The sequence below is a fragment of the Wyeomyia smithii genome, chromosome 3 (genome assembly GCF_029784165.1).
Source record: "Wyeomyia smithii strain HCP4-BCI-WySm-NY-G18 chromosome 3, ASM2978416v1, whole genome shotgun sequence".
Classification (NCBI taxonomy): Eukaryota; Metazoa; Arthropoda; class Insecta; order Diptera; family Culicidae; genus Wyeomyia; species Wyeomyia smithii.
In genome coordinates, this window is record NC_073696.1 from 256,181,297 (window position 1) to 256,202,001 (window position 20,705).

Sequence of the window (20,705 nt, forward strand, 5' to 3'; positions counted from 1 at the left end):
CGTCTGGTGCGCCGCAGTCTCTTACCGAAAAAAAAAGAAAGAAAACTCTCGTCGCTTGAGTAAAAAGCGCGTGTACAGGAAGTCTGTGTACACGAGAAAGTCTCACGAGTCACGAGCTGTAGCGCACTAGCTGTATCAAGTATGTACAGTACGGGCGTCTCGCTCAGTTCGTAGTGCGAAAGAGAAGCGAAAGAGCAACCTGCAAATTGCATGTGACGTGTCTCGTCTCGTCGCACATACATGGAAATTCTACGAGCGAGAGAAAGATTTCTCTCGTCGCTTGAAAAAAAAAAGCACGTGCACGGGAAGTCTGGGCGTAGCAGTGGATAGCGCACTAGTTGCAGCGGATTCCAGCAATGATAGCGGCTGATGCAGTGAGGCACTTTTGTGAAATGCAGTCTCTGAGCGATAGTGGGCACTAGTAAATGCATTCAATGAAAAGTTGACTCATTTTGACAACACGTGAGCCGTCTAGTTTTGAGTGTTAAATCAGCTTTTCACTGTTTGTTTTATCACAAGGAACACTTCATTCGCACTGTCAATGATAACGCAAAGATGTGATCGGTATCTCATCCGATACTAAAATGAACAACAAACTGTCCTTTTCAGGATGATATAAAAACATGATTGAAGAGTTAATATTTTCTAATGAGTTAATTCGGATTTTCAAATTTGTAAAAGTTATAAATTTTACTTTATCTCCGTGTGTCAGACCGTACTGAATTATCTTTTCGTTCAGTCATGAACACGACAGCCGAAACTTTTACTATCTGCATAAAAATCAATTCTTCGCATAATCAAAATTAAAAAACAAGCCCCAATAATGACAAGCAACTTACTATATTATTGAAAATGGTCAATCCTTGTTGAAGCGCAAAATTTGATTGATTGATTAGTCGTTAACATGATTGCTTCCCAAGCACAGTCGACAAAAACATAGACTTTAGAATTTGAAATGTGCTCTTTGTCAGTATATAAGTGACGATGGGAAATATCGACTGATGCGGCTATCGATAGTTATCGATGATTTCTTACTCCTATCGATAACTATCGATAAGCTTTTCATCTCTATATAAGAGCCTGTTTTAGTCGAAGCCGCTCATATTAGGGACGAATGACCGTTTGGGGTTGAAGTCCCTTCAAAAGAAATCAATCAATCAATCGAAGCCGCTCATAATAGTTCTAGACAGCGACAACAGCAGTCGTCCTCCCTTAGCAGCAGCACCAGCGATAGCGGATAGCGGCCACAGCTGTGCCGTAGGAATGGATAGCGCACTATTTTCAACGGATCCCAGCAACGATAGCAGCTGGGCCAGCTCATGCATAAACAGCGGATACCAAATGGCAGCGTATAGCGGCCACAACTGTGGCATGGATATGGATAGCGCACTAGTTGCAGCGGATCTCAGCATCGATAGCGGCTGATGCAGTGAGGCACTTTAGTGAAATGCAGTCTCTGTGCGGTAGTGGGCTCTAGTAAATGCATTCAATGAAAAGTTCACTCATTTTGACAACACGTGATCCGTCTAGTTTTGAGTGTTATATCAGCATTTCACTGTTTACTTTATCACAACGAATGCTTTGTTCGCACTATCAGTGATAACGCAAAGATGTAATCGGCATCTTATCCGATACTAAATTGAACAACAAATTGTCCTTTTCAGGATGAAAAAAAAAACTTGATTGAAGAGCTAATATTTTATAATGAGTTAATTTACATTTTTAAATTTGTAAAAGTTATAAATTTTACTTTATTTCCGTGTCTCAAAACGTACTCAATAATCTTTTTCTTCAATCATGAGCACGACATCCGAAAAAATTTCATCTCAAAACTTAAAAATTGTCAAGCCCCAACCATGACAAGCAACTTACTATACTATTGAAAATTGTCAATCCTTGTTGAAGCGCAAAATTTGATTGATCTGATTAGTCAACGTTTATTTACTAGAAAAAATGACTGACACGCAAGGTTATCTTTCTTGTAAAAGTATTCTACTTCAACCTTGCGGTCGTGGCTTTGCACACAACCCTCCTGTTATTTTCATCATTTTTCAACCTATTCATTTTATTTAATCCTCTTTTTCACTGTATTTGTACTCTGACTTCTTTTATCTCTTCGATGATAACTTTAAATTAAAGAAAGTCAAAAATGTAAAAAATAACATAAATATCAGAAATGGTAAAAATGTCAAATATGTACTAGAGTCACACTAGTAGCGCGTCTTACACTATTTCACCCATAGAGGATATCCTAAACCAACCGCCACAATAATGGATTGAACGGGTGGAAAAGTTGGATGACAGTGTTCGATTAAAGAAAGAAAAGGACACGTGTATGTATGTGTGCGTTTGTTGCAGCAATTGAATAGAGCTGGCGCTTTTGTTTGCAGTTCAGCTCACTACATGAAACAGTCATTATCTATTCATGCGAAATATGTTTTCGACCAGGTGAGTTCTGCCGGTTGTGCGGCAGGAAGGGATTTAATTCCGCTACCGCAGTTGATAATAAGTAGCGGTAAGGCAATAAAGGCTTTCGTGCAGTTTAATAAGCTGCGCTCCGGCGCGTGGGCCAGACAATTAATTTACTTTGAAGAATGATTTGTTCCACTTTATCCACTAATGTGATAGAATGCTAAGCAACGAATATCATTTCACCGCAGTAGAAGTCACACAAATAGTTTCTCACTTTGTTTGTTCATTCTGACTCAGTTTATTCGAATGATTGGGGAAGTTATTTAAATAAGTTGCATTGGAATCGGAAGGTGTGAATCCTCGAAAATTATTTTCTCAATGAACATCACTTATTTGGGTCCGCTATTGCAGTAAAATACCATGCTTGCTAATCCCGCCCACCCCGAGTATTTATGAATCTCCACCAAGGACCAGCAATTGTTTGCATACAAAGTAATTACCGCCTCTCGTTAACTGGAAGCCACAATATCCAACTTTGGGGGCTCACAGTTGGCGGTCGGTTCGATCCGCTGCCGCTTTGCCTGTGTTAAACTGCACCATTATGCACCATTCGAGATTTGCAGCACGATCCGGACACCGACAGCATCGCCGTAGCGGCGCGGGAACGACGCGAACGATATCGTTTGTGTGTATTCGGCTGTGCTTTTCTGCTGTCTCTGCACTCTAGAGAGAGCAGCGACTTACAGCGAGTCCCTCCCTTCGACCCTCCACGAAATGGTTTGATTTTCCGGCATTTATCCGGAAACCGCAGCAGGAATAATAATTCCCCTCAGTTGGGTAACTTAAATCTGGCGTTGGTCACCCGGAAATGTGCAGTTCAACGAAGTTGTTCGGTATTATGTTCGTGCAGAAATATTTAATTGTTAGTCGGTTTTATGGATGCTATCCTGAGTTCAAATGCGAAATTTATTCTTCCATTGCTGATAGAATACTAATTACTGTACGATTTGTAAAAGTCATGTGTGTAATCAATGATAGTTTGAAACTATCTACCGGTTTGAATTTTATAATAACAGTTTCAAAGTTGGTACCGGCTTGTACTTTCGTTCCATAGTTATGTGCAGAATTTTTGTTTGGAAAAAGTAGGAGGACATTCTGAAGTTTTATTAGTTTTATGCTTAAAAGGTAGAAAATTAGAAATAAAATGGACTTAAGATAAGATTTAATTTTTTCCAGATTATTTTTGCATAAGCCATTTGAAAAATTATCAGTTTCAGTATTGCCTTCCAAGTGCTCATTCCTTACCATTAGGGCAATTTTTTTAATCACCGGACTGGATTTCGTAAATTTGTGCGCATTGTTATGAATTTTGCAATATTCTACCAGAATAACCGCAGTTCACGACCTTGACTTTTTCATATAATTTAATTAGCTCCTAGTCAATTTTTTCTCAACTCTTTCATCAAAAAGATTTTTTATCTTCTTTTCCTGGAAGGCGGAATGTCTTGAGCCCAAAAAACCACCCTTAGTTGTGCGGTTTTATTTGGTACCGACAGGTTAAAATTAACGGGCATCAAATGGTGAGTTGACAACCTGGAAGGAGTGTCAAACATAGCTTCGGCCTTCACAAGTTCCTATCTCACACCTCCACGAGTCATATGATCACACTAGACTGCCGGTTGAAACATGGATACAACTGGTTGGTGTTGCCTGGGCAATGTTGTCATCCGACAATAGCTAAGTGAGAAGGTGCGACGCGATCATTGGCGCGTTAACCATATTCCGGCGGTGGAGGAAATGCTTCGCCAACCCGAGTGACTGTTCACCAAGATGGTGCGGCTCAAAACAGCGTCTGATCTCCATGTTAGGAGCGGCTGATCAACGTCCTGGTGGCAGCGTGGGACTCTAAACAGAGCTGACACGATGGTCCCCCGGCGAGACAGGGGGTTGGGGAAGGCCCAACGAGCCGCCCCGGAAAACAACATGTTACAAACAACGTAAGAGATAATACGGATCGGAATAATCGGCATAGACCTAGGCAACGAAATAAGGACTACGATTGGAAACTTGGGACATGGAACTGCAAATCGCTCTGCTTTTAGGATGCGACAGGATAATTTATGACGAGCTACATCCACGCAACTTCGAAGTCGTAGCGCTGCAGGAACTTTGTTGGACAGGACAGAGGGTATGGAAAAGCGGGCACCGGGCGGCTACTTTCTACCAGAGTTGTGGTACCACCAGCGAGCTGGGAACCGGCTTCATAGTACTGGGTAAGATGCGCCAACGCGTGATGGGGTGGCAGCCGATCAACGCAAGGATGTGCAAGTTGAGGATAAAGGGCTGGTTCTTCAACTACAGCATCATCAACGTGCACTGCCCACATGAAGGAAGACCCGACGACGAGAAGGAAGCGTTCTACGCGCAGCTGGAGCAGGTCTACGATAGCTGCCCGCGACGGGACGTGAAGATCGTTATTGGGGACTTGAATGCTAGGGTAGGACGGGAGGCAATGTACAGACCGGTAATCGGACCAGATAGCCTGCATGCCGTGTCTAATGATAACGGCCATCGGTGCGTAAACTTTGCGGCCTCCCGTGGTATGGTAGTCCGAAGTACCTTCTTTCCCCGCAAAGGTATCCACAAATCCACCTGGAGATCACCCGACCAACAGACAGAGAACCAAATCGACCACGTTTTAATCGACGGCAAGTTTTTCTCCGACATCATCAACGTTCGCACCTACCGCAGTGCGAATATAGATTCGAACCACTACCTAGTAGCTGTATGCATGCGCTCAAAACTATCGACGGTGTATAACACCCGCCGAAGTCGAACGCCGCGACCAAATATTGAGCAGCTGCGGGACGCCGAGGCTGCACAGATATACGCGCAGCAGCTGGAGGCAGTGCTTCCTACGGAAGAGCAGCTTGGCGCAGCTACCCTTGAAGATGGCTGGAGGAGCATCCGATCCGCCATAGGTAACACTGCAGTAGCGCTACTAGGTACAAGGGCCCCGAATCATAGAAATGACTGGTTTGACGGCGAATGCAAACGGTTAGTCGAGGAGAAGAATGCAGCACGGGCGAGAATGCTGCAACACTGTACGAGAGCGAACGTGGAACGATACCGACAGGCACGGAACAGCCAAAACTCAGTCCTCCGAAGGAAGAAGCGCCAGCAAGAGGACCGAGATCGCGTAGCGATGGAAGAGCTGTACCAAGCTAACGACACTCGGAAGTTCTACGAGAAGCTGAACAGCTCCCGCGAAGGCTTTGTGCCGCAAGCCGATATGTGCAGGAGCTTGGACGGCAACCTCCTAACAGACGAGTGTGAGGTGATCGAAAGGTGGAGGCAGCACTTCGACGAGCATCTAAACGGCGATGCAGGAGAGCGCGAGGACGGTATAGCAATTGATCTTGGTGCACGAGCAGAAGACATCAGAATTCCTGCCCCCGATCTTCTGGAGGTGGAGGAGGAGATTGGTCGGCTGAAAAACAATAAAGCTGCTGGAGTGGACCAACTTCCCAGCGAGCTATTGAAATACGGTGGAGAAACACTGGCTAGAGCCGTGCACTGGGTCATTGTCAAGGTTTGGGAGGAAGAACGAGTACCGGAGGAGTGGATGGAGGGTATTGTGTGTCCCATCTACAAAAAGGGCGACGAACTGGAGTGCTGCAATTACCGGGCAATCACTCTGTAGAACGCCGCCTACAAGGTACTCTCCAAAATACTTTGCCGTCGACTATCACCATTTGCGAAGCAGTTCGTGGGGCACTACCAGGCGGGATTTATGGGTGCCGGCGCCCCCACGGATCAGATATTCGCGGTTCGGCAGGTTATGCAGAAATGCCGCGAATATAACGTGCCCACACATCATTTGTTCATCGATTTTAAATCGGCGTACGACACAATCGATCGGCAAATTATGCACGACTACGGATTTCCGGACAAACTGACGCGGTTGGTCAAAGCGACGATGGATCGAGTGATGTGTGTAGTTCGGGTTTCGGGGGCACCCTCGAGCCCCTTCGAAACCCGAAGAGGTCTAAGGCAAGGTGATGGGCTCTCGTGCCTACTATTTAACATTGCCCTGGAAGGTGTCATTAGAAGAGCGGGAATTAACACGAGTGGCACGATATTCCAAAAGTCGGTTCAACTGTTTGGTTTCGCCGACGATATTGACATTGTGGCTAGGACCTTTGTGAAGATGGCGGATACGTACATCGGACTAAAGGCTGAAGCCAAACGGATTGGACTGGTCATCAATGCATCGAAGACGAAGTACATGAAAGGAAGGGGTTCACGAGAGGACAGTGCTAACCTCCCACCTCGAGTTCAAATTGGTGGTGATGAAATCGTGGTGGTTGATGAGTTCGTGAATCTGGGCTCACTGGTAACTGCCGACAACGATACCAGCAGAGGAATTCAACGGCGCATTATGGTAGGAAATCGTGCATACTTTGGTCTCCGGAGGACGCTCCGATCGAGTAGAATTCGTCGCCGCACCAAGTTCACCATCTACAAGACGCTGATCAGACCGGTAGTCCTCTACGGTCATGAGTCATGGACTATGCTTATGGAGGACCAACGCGCCCTTGCGGTCTTCGAGCGGAAGGTGTTGCGTACCATCTTCGGTGGACTGCAGATGGAAAACGGAGTGTGGAGAAGGCGAATGAACCACGAACTGCAGGAGCTGCTTGGGGAGCCATCTATCGTCCACATCGCTAAGATAGGCAGGCTGCGGTGGGCTGGGCATGTTGTAAGGATGTCAGACGACAGCCCGGTAAAGCTGGTTCTTGAAACCAATCCGTCAGGGACGAGACGGAGAGGTGCACAGCGGGCAAGGTGGATCGATCAGGTGGAAGACGACCTGCGGACCCTACGCAGACTGCAGAGCTGGCGAACTGCAGCCATGGTCCGAGTGGAATGGAGACGACTCTTACGTACAGCAAAGCCACACCACGGCTTGGGACTGTTTGGTAAGGTAAGGTAAGGTTAAAATTAACTTTCATGCCTCTTAAAGCATTTACCAGCGTGTTGGTGTTAAAACCGATTAATCTTCCTGACGAGATTCCAAGCCAAATGAATATAACAACGACAAATTTTGAATGATGCTCGTGACAACCTTCTCAGAAATCCACCCACAAGCCAACTGGATTCAAACAGACAGCGAACAAATTGGTGCTGACGCGAGAGTTTGCGAACATGATAATTAGGAGTAATTACAACTTGAGTTATCATCGGAAACATTACTAATCTTATTAACGTTACGTACTTTGGCTTGATGATACATCCTAATGATGCTCAGCAATGAAAATTCACGAGACGGGCGGTATATTCGATGAAGCTTCTTCCGAAAATTTCAGTGGCTTTGTGGGGAACTAGGCAAGTAGTAGCTCCGAGTAAGCTAGCCGAGCAAGGCGAAACCTTAAAGCTCAAACCCAATATCACATGTTTCGCATAGCACTTTGCGACGATAACTAATTAAGACTTTTTTCCTTACAAATCCGTACAAAGTATGCCAGCCGATCCCAGAAAGATTTACCCAACATTTCCTTTTACAAACAGCCAGCGGCCGTCCGGCAACTTTCAAACGCGCGTGCAAAATGGAAGAAGTAATGTGGCACGAGCCCCGGATGGTTTCGTTTATTCCAATTAGCGAAACGTGGTCTCTAATAAAACACTCGCTTGATTGAAGAAAATTGATGCAGCGCCAGCAGCAGTAGCGGTTGTGTGTATTGGAATCGATAACCGATGGCAAACATGATTTCGATCGTCAAGCCGGAATGATTCATCAATTCATTAAACAAGACCGATCTGCACTTGTTTAATGAGCCGAATGAACGAGTATCGGTGTTGCAGGATATCATGTTTCATAATTAATGAAATTTAATTGAGTTAGTCAGGTAATTGCAAAATTCTCCATTTAGAATTCAAAGATGGAAGGTGAGGTTTGGTGGCCTGTCGTCGATTTTCTTTAGAAAATAAATTACTATTGTTCTAAAAAATCTTCTCAATCAGAATGTTTAAAGAGTAAAGAGCAAGGCGCGCTGCACTTTTCGACATTGCGAATGATTTCTAATTTTTTACCTTAATTTTGTAGTATCTTTTTACTTTTCAATTCCTTCATGCTTCTTTTTTTACGAGATTGCGGATATGCTGTTGTTCCTTGTCTCTTGACACTTTCAATATTTTAACCTTTCTCAATTATTTCACATTAGAATTATTGTGTTTTTCCTTTTTGGGTTTTATGTTGCTTTGCACTTTTCTGGCTAGTTTAACATTTTTAACCTCAGACTTTTTCAAATTATCGTCTGCTGTGTTGTTTTTGGCTGTTTTACTTTTCTTTTAAATATTTCGACCTCTCTCAATTTTTATTTTTTCGATAACTTTTTTTCGATTATTTGCAATTAGGATAAATCCTTTCGTCGTGCTTGTAAGGAAGGTTGTAGAATGAATGTTTGAAATCGTAATATGTAATAATTCTTCCCCAATATTAAATGCTTATAACTCGCGTAGTTTTCCGAAGTTCACGGTAATTTCAATAGTTTTCAACAAAAAAACTGATTTTTATCATTTCTCGAAATTCAGGGTACATTTTTTTGACCGTGATAAAATCAAAAACGGCACCGTATTAAAGGGCCGGCGTTACACTATTTTCCCACGTGAGTAATAAGAAAAAGGGAAGATTCATGTGTGTTAACCGGAAAAATCGTCATGGTGGGCGAAACATGCGTGCAGGCATGTTTTTAAGTTTTTTCTTCGTTCTATTTATCAATTTTTCCTCAGTTTTCGCAACAAAATTGTTGGAGTAGATCTTACGCTTCAGTTTTGCCCTGAAACTCTCGATTACAGCTAGGGGACGCTCCATCTCCTTCAACGATTGCTCCGAGCAGTGAGCCGACAGCAGATCTAGCCAGCAGGCATGTCCAAACCCACCACACCACTGCGTGTGTGTTTAAGGCGATGACACGGAGGGTATTTTCATTGCCCTTCACTGCCCATAAATGCATAACAGTCCCATGTAAATTTTCATCACTTTTGAGATAAACCTCAGAAACTTCTTTACACTACCAGTACTCTCGAAAAATCACAAGAAAAAGCTATGTTTGTGCTAAAATGATGAACAAAATATATATTTTGGTCAGTCCCATGTTACAAATAAACGCAAAACAGACTCAGAGCTGAAAATAATTATAAGAAAATTACAGTAGGGGGTTGTATCATGATCGGACCAGTCAGAAAATGTACCATGATCGGACAATTTTTTTATATGCGAGATTTCTCAACTATTGAATAAAAAACTGTATCAAATATGTACCCGCATCATCAAAAAACTTCTTCTGGTGATGTTCAGAAGGTTTCATTTAGATTACTTAAGTATTACTATTATTAAAAAAGTAATATGCTTCTGTAACATTTAAATTCAATGTAGGAACACTTTTTATATAAAATATTTGCTTTAAAGTTTGAATTATTGATGAAACGCGAAAGCCTGTTTTGTATCATGATCGGCCTGTTTTGTATTGAACCATTATCGGGCCAACTTACTTCTGAGACATCACTGCTGCACTTTGCTTATGCTTGATATACCCAATGAGGAATCTCACGTTTAATTCATTGGAACAGAATAAAGATGATGAAGCTTATTTTTTATAGAATAAATCCTCTCAAGAACGACGTCAGGTTCGCAAACTGAAGCAAATTTTAATAAAACTTCACTATAAATAGTCCACTATGCTTCAAATAGAGAAAATATAACTCAGTGTCATCCTAATTTAGGAAGCACTTTTTCCCACGAATTGTCGAACAGTTTACGAGAGAGTGATAAATTAAAATATATGAAAATTTATATGTGACGTTTTGCCTGGAATTTTTTCTCGATTATTTTGAACGGTAAGATGATGTCACGAAGGTGAGAAAGGTTTAAAAATTTATTGATTTGTGATCTAATCATAATATGTATATCGAATTTATTTTTCAGTAACAAGACTCTCTTTGAGACTATCTAATTTTTGAGCTGCGCAAAGGAAACGTAAGGCAAAAAACTAATCTATGAATTTCGTTTAGCGATAGGCCCTAAAAGTTTCGTCTCTCCGAAAAATGTCCTCATACAAAATTTCAACTCAATCGAACTTAAGGAAGTAGTGTCTCAAATTGACCGCTTTGAGTCTCACTTTTTCGACTGATGACGAAAGGCACAGTTCATGCAATTGTCGCTATGGAAATTTCTGTTATGTCTTAAGTATCTTAGACATGCGTCAAACGCCGATATCTGGTGTTTTCTAAAAAAAAAATAATCGGAAAAACTCGACTTTCTAGGACCGAGCAATTTTCGTGCTGGGAAACTCATTTCACTTGTCACATTCTCATTTTCACTTCACTGTCAATCTCACTTCACGGAGCTAATTTTTGTCACTTCACTTTAGATGGAATCGGAAATAGGTCTCAAAAAATGAAGTGAGCGTGAGAGTGGAATATATTTCACCGTGAGGTAACTCCCGTAACAAGTACCATTGGCTGAATATCGCACTTCAGGCATAAAAGTTAGAGCATTGCAATATTCGGAAGAGGTAGAGTGAGCTATCGGTAAAACGAAACTGCAACCGAAAAAACACCCACAAATTGAAAAAGCAAATTTGCCGTACTGGAAGCTCAAATATAATTCATAATGTTTTCGCAATAATACGAAAAATGGTTGAAAATAATTTTAGAATCACGAAAAAATTTCCAATTTATCAAGCCCAAACCAAACACCGTGCATGTAAAGCCCAGCACGCGAAGCGGAAAATCGCTTGAAGTCTTAGAAGCACACTGCACAGTGCACAATGGTCCAGAAACTAAATTTAGGAGGAAATTTTGGTCTAGAGCTCTATAGCAATGTTTTAGAGAAAAACTTTCTTCTACAAAGTTGTTACATATGATAATGCGCTTATTAAAATATTATCAAAAGTTAGGATGACTAAAATTTTCGAAGCAATCAACCATCTAAATTTTTTATCTTTGAAGATAGAAGAAAAACTTGTTCTACAATGTTATAGCTCCAGTAATTTTAAGTAACTTTGTAAAAAAAAGTTTTTTTCTATCTTTGAAAACAACCGATTTATATTGAAAAAACACATTTTGCGCTCTAACTTCTTTATTTCAAGTTTCACCTTTAAACTGCCTTCGAACGACTTTTAAAGCTTTTTAAGAGAAGCAATTTGCAATTCTGATATCGTAAATATCTCTATTCTACTCAAAGTTATTGATGTTTTTCATCAAAAAACATGCGTTTTTCATTTGTATGTCATTCATTTTGGGGCAAACATAAAAAATATCTACTGGTCTCATTTTGAAGGGAATACCTGACTCTATAAATGGAGGAACTTTCGGAGATATGTTATTTTGTTATTTTTTGAATTTGAGTAAATTCAATTTAAAAACAAGACGAAAATTTCAATCATTTTATACATTATGCATATAAAAGCACCCAGATTTATTTTTTGGTATTTTTTCTTATAACTAGACGTAATCACCTTTAATTTGACCCAAAAAGATCAAAAATCGATCAACTGGTTCAAAAGTTATGAATTTTTTAAATAAAATACATCGAATATAGCCGTTTTTATGGTCACCCTATTTCGGAGCTGGTCCCCTTAACAACCCAACGAAACAATACGGGTTTTATTATTTTCAACATAGATGCATCCCTGCGATTTTGAGCACAATTGAAGCAGTTTGCGTGACCAACTTCGAAATTGGGTGACCATAAAAAATGACTGTGTTCGATGTATTTAATTTAAAAAAAAATCATAACTTTTGAACCAGTTGATCGATTTTCGATCTTTTTGGGTCCAATTAAAGGTAATTACGTCTAGTTATAAGAAAAAATACCAAAACATAAATCTGGGTGCTTTTATATGCATAATGTATAATATTATTGAAATTTTCGTCTTGTTTTTAAATTGAATTTACTCAAATTAAAAAATAATATATCTCTAAAAGTTCCTCCATTTATAGAGTCAAGTATGCCCTTCAAAATGAGACCAAGAGATATTTTTTATGTTTGCCCCAAAATGAATGACATACAAATGAAAAACGCATGTTTTTTGATGAAAAACATCAATAACTTTGAGTAGAATAGAGATATTGGCGATATCAGAATTGAAATTGCTTCTCTTAAAAAGCTTTAAAAGTCGTTCAAAGGCAGTTTAAAGGTGAAACTTGAAATAAAGAAGTTAGAGCGCAAAATGTGTTTTTTCAATATAAATCGGTTGTTTTCAAAGATAGAAAAAAACTTTTTTTTACAAAGTTACTTAAATTTATTGGAACTATAACATTATAGAACAAGTTTTTCTTCTATCTTCAAAGCTAAAAAAGTTAGATGGTTGATTGCTTCGAAAATTTTGGTCACCCTAATTTTTGATAATTTTTTAATAAGCGCATTATCATATGTAACAACTTTGTAGAAGAAAGTTTTTCTCTAAAACATTGTTATAGAGCTCTAGACCCAAATTTCCTCCTAAATTTGGTTTCTGGACCATTGTGCAGTGGTTTAAAACGCGAAAAACGTGATCGTCAGCCTTTTGAGTATAAGAATGCCTTTTAAATGCTACATTGTATTCGACAAGGTTTTTGTAGATCTTAGGGGCATCTTTTGATGTTGATATATTTTTGATTAATTCACCTAAAAGTGAGATAAAAATTTTATTTTTTTATTTGCTTATCAAATCAAAACGAAGTCTTCAGCAAAGTTGTAGACAATCTTATGTAGAAAAACTTTGCTGAAGACACTTTGGTTCTATCTCTTGAAAATCGACCACATACAGGTAGTTTTATACACAGACATCCTTGAAGTTTCTAAAAATCGAAAAATACCAAATAACTTTTTCTGAAGTGATTTTAGAGGCCTACTATGTTCTAGACATATTTTCATATTTAAAAAATACATAATTCTGCCGAACATACTTTGGAAAAATATTCAACTTTTTCATAGGGTTTAGGACATTATAGATAAAAAATGCACTTTTTCAAAATGAAATTTCTCGAAAAGCTGCAAAAAGCTGCAAAAACGGGGATTAGTACTAGCTTTCCCAGGTAGTTTCACTAGTTTCTTGCAGTCTCCTAAAGACTCGGGCGTGGGTTAAAAAATAAGTTTTTTTTTATTTTTCGGCGTTTTTTCATGTTTATTTCTTAAAAGATGTACAATATCGAAACGATTTTTGATTTTTCATTAAAAAGTACGAAAAGCATTTATATTTACGGCACCGTTCATTATTTGGAAAACATATAAAATAAAAAAAATGATTTTTTCCGAAAACAATAGTTATGTCACTAGTGTATGCAAATGCCAAGGTTTGTTTTTTTAACAAAATTAGCAACATTCTCTGATGTTTTTCTAATGCTTGAATTCTGAAAAGAAAATGTCAGCTCAGAAACAGATACCCTTATTTATTTTTAATTTTGTCCATACGGAAGTACCTAATCCATACCAAAATACCTCCGTATGTACAAAATTAAAAATAAATTAGGGTATCTGTTTCTGAGCTGATATTTTCTTTTCAGAATTCAAGCACTGGAAAAACATCAAAGAATGTTGCTAACTTTAAAAAAAAAAACCTTGGCATTTGCATACACTAGTGACGTAACAATTATTTTCGGAAAAAATCATTTTTTTCAATTATGTTTGTTTTTCAAATAATGCACGGTGCCGTAAATATAAATGCTATTCGTACTTACTAATGAGAAATCAAAAATCGTTTCAATTTTGTACATCTTTTATGAAAAAAAAAAAATGAAAAAACGCCGAAAAACAAAAAAAACTAATTTTTTCACATACGCCCAAGTCTTTAAGAGACTGTAAGAAACTAGTGAAATTACCTGATACATTTTTTACGAATTCTATGGTCAGGAAAAACGATATTTTTAAATGAATTTACGTCAGATTTGCTATAAATTGTTATTTTTGTAAACTAGACAGATCGACTCTTCCGTTAAATATATATTATTTATGATTACATGAAATATTAATGGTGAAAAATGGGACATGAAAAGCGATGTATCCTGAAAATAGTCTAAATTTGTCGGATCATGATACATTACCCTAACTTTCGTTTTAAGACCCATTGAAGGATTCTAATCGGAACAACAATAACCTTTTTGCATATAAAAGTATTTTCTCATATATATTTACCTCAGATGAATGCATGTTTTTAGGGAAAAAAATCAGTGCTTTACCCGCGTCTACTGCGTTTTTAATGCTTGTGTGTTCCCCGAAACTGCGAGCCCTCGGTTGCCTCATTTGCCGAAGTTAAAAACCCTCGCGAGCGTGTTCACGAATGACTCTCCAGTGTTTTGTCTTTAGCTAGCGACGGAGGGTAATACGAAGAGCCCTGCGTGGTGTGTTTGTTAGCATATGGGCCCCACGCGCTGTGTTTTCCCCATGCCTGCTAGGCAGTACACCGCGTTTTCGCTCTAATGGTATTTCTCGATGAACGCTTCTTACTATAAATTTTTCCGTTCACGGCCAGTCCGGAGCGAAAGCAAAGCGGCTTTAACTTCGACATCAACTAAAATACGAAGTGCCCCGCCAGTCGTTGCCATCCATGTTCGCCAGTTAATTTTCACAGTTTGACCGATGGTACCAACTTCCCGACCAGGCTCACGCAGCGATGTAGCCACTTTTCCCTCGGTTTTCCTCTTCAGCATCCTTCGGAGCTTCTTATCGCTCAGGGTCGTCGGGATTTCTTTCGATGCTTTGATAATCACTCTACAAAATTGATTGACGTTTGTCTCTTCAGACCTATTTCATATATTTCGACAATAACTCGGTCTGTGTAGAAGCTATCTTTTGACGTGGAACTACGTCTTTGTTTACTATGCTAGATTATATTATGTAAAATTGAAAATGAAACTGGCAAACGTTGCGTCAAAATTCAAACGATTATAGCAAGCAAACGTCTTAATGCATCTTTTTTTTTTGTAAGATTTGGACCACTGCGACCATTATTTTGATCTTTTGATGTATATCTCTTCTTTAGTCTAGGTTCTCGTGGCAGACATATCACTATTGATGGAAGTGATCGTCGTTGTCCTATCGCACCCTTTCTCCCAATCAGGCACTGTATTTCGTATGAAATGTATTACCTCATTAAGATTCGCAGACCAGACCTCAAAAGGCTCCAAAGTTCCTTTTCCAAAGGCTCTTATTCTGCGCTGTATTAGTGCACTGCAGTGGCAGAGCAAATGTTCTGCGGTTTCACATTCGAACCCGCAGAGACGACAAATTTCGTCATCTGACTGACCAATTTGTTTCAGGTGATGCTTACTTGGACAGTGTCCTGTAAACAGTCCGGTAATTGTCCTTAGTCCCTTTTTATTTAAACTAAGCAATTGCTGGCTTTTCTTGACGCTTGGTTTTATAAAGCGTTTAGACTGGCGTAGCCCTACTGAGCATCTCCAGTTCTCTTGTATTGTACTATGTTCCCAGGTTTTCAATTCTGTTTTCAAGGCGCTTGATGACACCCCACAGAACGGTTCTGGGTCAATGAAGTCGGTACATGACCCCTGTCTAGCTAACGTATCGGCTTTTTCATTGCCTTCCACTCCGCAGTGACCAGGAACCCAGTATAAACATACTTGGTTCCTTTCTGCCAGTTGTTTCAGTGAAAGGATGCACTCCCATACTAGCTTAGAGGTACATGTGAAGGCTTTTAGTGCTTTAAGTGCTGCTTGGCTATCAGAAAAAATGCATATGTTAGCATGCCTGTATTTCCTAGCCAAACAGACTTGTGCACATTCATAAATTGCAAATATTTCGGCCTGAAACACTTTAGGCCAACGGCCCATTGGTATCGAGATACTTATCCCAGGACCATTTATACCTGCTCCGGTTGAATCATTCATTTTTGAGCCATCTGTGTAAAAGACGACAGAGCCTTGTCGGATGTTCGGGCCACCTTGTTCCCAAACTTCCCGTTCGGTCTCTATGATTTTGAAAGGTATTTCGAAGTTTGCTTCTGTATTCATCCAATCTTCGATACCTGGTTTATGTTTGCTCAGCTGAAAATGTTTGAGGATTGCCAGCTGGCCTGTCTGATCTCCATCAGGTACTTTTTTAAGGCGTGTTAGTCTCAATGCACTTTTTTCCGCCTCTAGTTGTACTACCTGGTGGAGTGGTAATAGATGCAGAATTGCATCTAAGGCTTTCGACGGAGCATTTTTCATTACTCCTGTAATTGCATTACAAATTAGCCTTTGCAACTTGCCAAGCTTGTTCTGCGTTGACCTTTCTTTTGTTTTAAGCCACCACACTAGCGAGGCATACGTTATTCTTGGTCTTATTATTGCCTGGTACAACCAATAGATCATACTTGGCCTTAGACCCCATGTTCTGCCAATAGCTTTGCTACATGCCCAGAGGGCACTCGTAGCTTTACCGATGACATATTCAATATGTGCATTCCAGCTGAGTTTCTGATCTAAAACTACTCCAAGATGTTGAGTCTCAGTGGAAAGCTGCAGTGTAGTCTCGCCCAGCTGCAGGCTCTCCAAGTTGTACCTTCTTTTCCAGGTGAAGGGAATAATGGTTGTTTTAGAGGGGTTAATGGCCCTCTTGTCTGCACCATTCTGAAGTATAGCTTAGAGCTAACTGCACTCTCTCCGATACTGTACTGTCGAATTTTCCCCTCACAAGAATCACAACATCATCGGCGAATCCGATAACTTCGAAACCTAGCTCAGTTAGGTTTCTAAGTAGCTGGTCTACAACCAATGACCACAGCAAAGGCGATAGAACTCCACCTTGCGGGCTTCCCTTAGTTGTGTTCCTTGTAAGGGTAGTATTACCCAATACTGCAGTTATCTCACGACTATTCAGCATGGTTTCAATCCATTTTGAGGTATATGTATCAAACCCATGGTGTCCCATTGCGTTCAACATTGAGTGATGGGATACATTATCAAAAGCTCCTTCTATGTCTAAGAACGCAGCGAGTGCGATTTCTTTTGTATCTATAGATTTCGCTATTTTTGTCGTTAGCATACGTATTGCATCCACTGTTGACATGTTACTTCGATATGCAAACTGATACCTACTCAGCGGAGAGGTTTTTAGGTACGTTGATTTTATGTGATAGTCGATTAGTTTTTCCATAATTTTTAACATAATGGAGCTTAGACTAATTGGTCTGAAGGCTTTTGGAAGTGTTTTGTCGCGCTTCCCAGCCTTTGGTATGAAGATCACTCTCGTTTTTCTCCAGTTGGTGGGTATGTAATTAAGTGTCAGGCTTGCCCTAAATATCTCGGTTATGAATGTAATTATTACCCTTCCACACCGTTGAAGCATTATTGGTAATAATCCATCCAATCCCGGGGACTTATAGGGCTCGAATGAGTTGATTGCCCATTCCACTTTCGATTCTGTGAAGATATCGCAGGCTATGTAATGCGCATTTGTCCTAGCGATAGTCGAACCAGCACATGGCGCATTTGAGTCCTGCGTTTCTTCTTCTAGAATGGATCGTGATCCTGGGAAATGTTTCTCCATCATAACATTGAGTGTTTCAAGAGAATCGGTAGTAAAAGTACCGTCGTCCTTCTTTATTCTGCCCAAGCCATTCGTGTGATCTTTGGAAAGGGCTTTGTGTACTCTTGCAGCTGCAGGGGTGCTTTCAATTTGTTCACACATTAATCTCCATCCCCTCCTGCGTGATTTCCTAATTTCTTTATTGTATTGCGTAAGGGACACTCTATAAGCATCCCAATTTGAGGTTAACTTGGCTCTGTTGAACAACCTTCTAGTTAACTTCCTCAGTTTTTCTAGATTTTTGTTCCACCAAGGCGCGTCTTTGTTGGATACTCGCGTCTTGGTTGGACAGCTTTGGTTATAAAAGGCTATGATTTTATTCGTAAATTTTTGTGATGAATCCTCCAGTTCTTTTATTGTCTGGATTTGCCCTTCAAAGGTAGATTCATCACGAACTATTTTTGAATGAAAAAGCTCCCAGTTGGTTTTTCTAGGGTTTCTATAAACTTCCGTTACTAAGTCCCCTGCGTTATAGTCAAACAAAATTTGCTTGTGATCCGATAGAGAAATCTCATCAGATACATGCCAGTTGACGATTTTTTCCGATTGTTTAGCGCTCGATAAGGTTAGGTCGAGCACTTCTTGTCGAATTGCATTTACAAAAGTTGGATTATTACCTCGATTATATATATCAATATTATTTGTTAGTATATACTCAAAAAGGCACTCACCTCTTTTGTTTATATCTGTGCTTCCCCATATTGTGTGATGGGCGTTTGCATCACATTCAACGATGAACTGCTTATTTTGCCTCTTGCAGTGTGCTATAAACTCCTGTACCTCCCTGAGAGGGGCTTCTTCTAGTTCCCCTGGGAAGTAGGCGGAGGCCACCATTATTTCCGCTTTTCCCCGTGTCGTCGGCAGTTCCACTTGCACAGAAACTATATCCCGTCCGATGAATTCTGTAATTGGCGTATAGTTGGTATTACTACTTACCAAAAGCGCTGCTCTTGGTGCATGCGCAGAATCATCATAAAGGAGCTTACCCTTATTTGTTGAAAGTCCTAAGACTTTATTTTTGTTCACCCATGGCTCTTGGACAATAGCCACGTTGATGTTCTCTTTGGTGAACCTGCGACAAAGGATTCCGCTTGCCCCTTTTGCATGATGCAGGTTCACCTGGATGAACTTAATGTTCTTGTCGTCCATCTCGGTACAGCTTTGCTCCCGGGGGCTTCTTTCGCTCCCCCTGCGTACGGTGATTATTCAAGGGTACCATTGAGTGCTTGTTTTGCTCTCCCTCAGGTGTGCTCCCTCGAACAGGCTGTTTACACCGGTTTTTGCTATCACTCGGTAGTGAAGGCAGAGCTTTTTCGGCGATTACAGCATTATTTGTGGATTCAGGCCTGGCGCTTTTGAAACTTCGACCAGCCCTGATTTTCCGCGGGTATATAATTCCGAATTTAAAATTCAGTTTGTAGTTCCAATCAGCGATTTTTTTCGCTGACGCTTCGTCTACTGACAGGATAAGCTGCACATGATTCTTGATGGGCTTGCGCTTTAACACCCTCCAAGAATCAGTAGCAATGTCGTTATGGCTTTCAACCAGAGCCAATATGGTTTCATTTTCGTTTTTCTCACTTTTAGGAAAGAAGACAGCTAAAATTTCTGGTCTCGGGATAGATTCACTATCAACAACCATCAGATCAGCTGTTTCCCATGGCTTGATACTCGGAACAATTCCTTTCAGCCAGTCTGCAGTTTCCTGGTTCTGGCACTCTATTACTATAAACCCGGACCTAAACCTGCAGTTGGTGAATTTGGGCTTGAATTGTTCCTTTCTCTTATCAACGACTATAGCCAGGATGGACTCTTCTACTAGTTCCATCATGGTAGTCGAGAGCCGAGACATCGGATAGTCCTTAGGCATCAGTCCAACCTTGAACTGGCTAAGGACTTCAGTGTAGGTAGGAGGCGCTTTAGGTTTACCGACCGGGCTATTTGCAGTCCCAGGGGTATTACCTCTGATCACCTCCATCCTCCATAATGCATCTTAGTCATTTATATGTCGGCGAATAGATAAAATGTGTGACAATTGTTCGATATAATGTTTAACATTGTTGCTTTACTGCTTAATGGTGAAAAAAGGTGTTGCCTATGAACAGTTAATCGCAGCAAGATATAAACCTCATTTCAAAAATTTTCCTGCTAAATTAAGTGATTTTCCGGTTCAATTGTTCCTTTGTGCCCACTAAAACACTGTTATCGGTCAAATATTAATAAAGCAATTTAGATAATCTAAGAACCAGACTAATTTTCGCATCAGAAAAGCACAAATTTCTTCTGGTGCTCATGACAATAATTCACTAGTATTGAAGGTGTTTTGTTTCGTTTCTCTTTCTCGAATCTGCGTTGCTCCGCCTTCATTGCAAAAATCTACGATACAAAAGACTGTGTGTAGAAAATTCAACTTCATTCTTTCTCTTAACACGATAGCTAGTAGAGCCCTCTATACCTATGGGAGGTACACGGTGTATAACAGAAATAGTGAAATATGTTATATGAAAGTTAAAATCAATAATTATATTTGTCCTACGTCACCATTTCATACAACCCCTAGGGCTGTATACCTTGTAGTATTTTATTTTTTCTGCAATGTTATGTGTGTTAATAAAATATAAATATGTGCTGAACGTTATTACCTTCTACATGTGACAGTTTCGTGGATACTGTCGAATTTCAAGAACTAATTTGATACGAAACAGTGTATCTTCAAAAAGAA

The 20,705-nt window shown here is 40.2% G+C and overlaps 1 protein-coding gene across 1 annotated transcript; it reads right to left on the reverse strand.

The window, feature by feature from the left end:
• Positions 1-19,112: 19,112 nt before the first annotated feature.
• LOC129729212 (uncharacterized) lies at positions 19,113-19,961 on the reverse strand. Its single transcript, XM_055687707.1, has one exon. The coding sequence runs from the start codon at positions 19,959-19,961 to the stop codon at positions 19,113-19,115; it is 849 nt and encodes a 282-aa protein (XP_055543682.1).
• Between the last annotated feature and the right edge of the window lie 744 nt (positions 19,962-20,705).

Coding starts and splice junctions, on each gene's coding strand:
- LOC129729212 (XM_055687707.1), bottom strand. CDS start 19,961: ATGGAGGTGATCAGAGGTAATACCCCTGGGACTGCAAATAGCCCGGTC.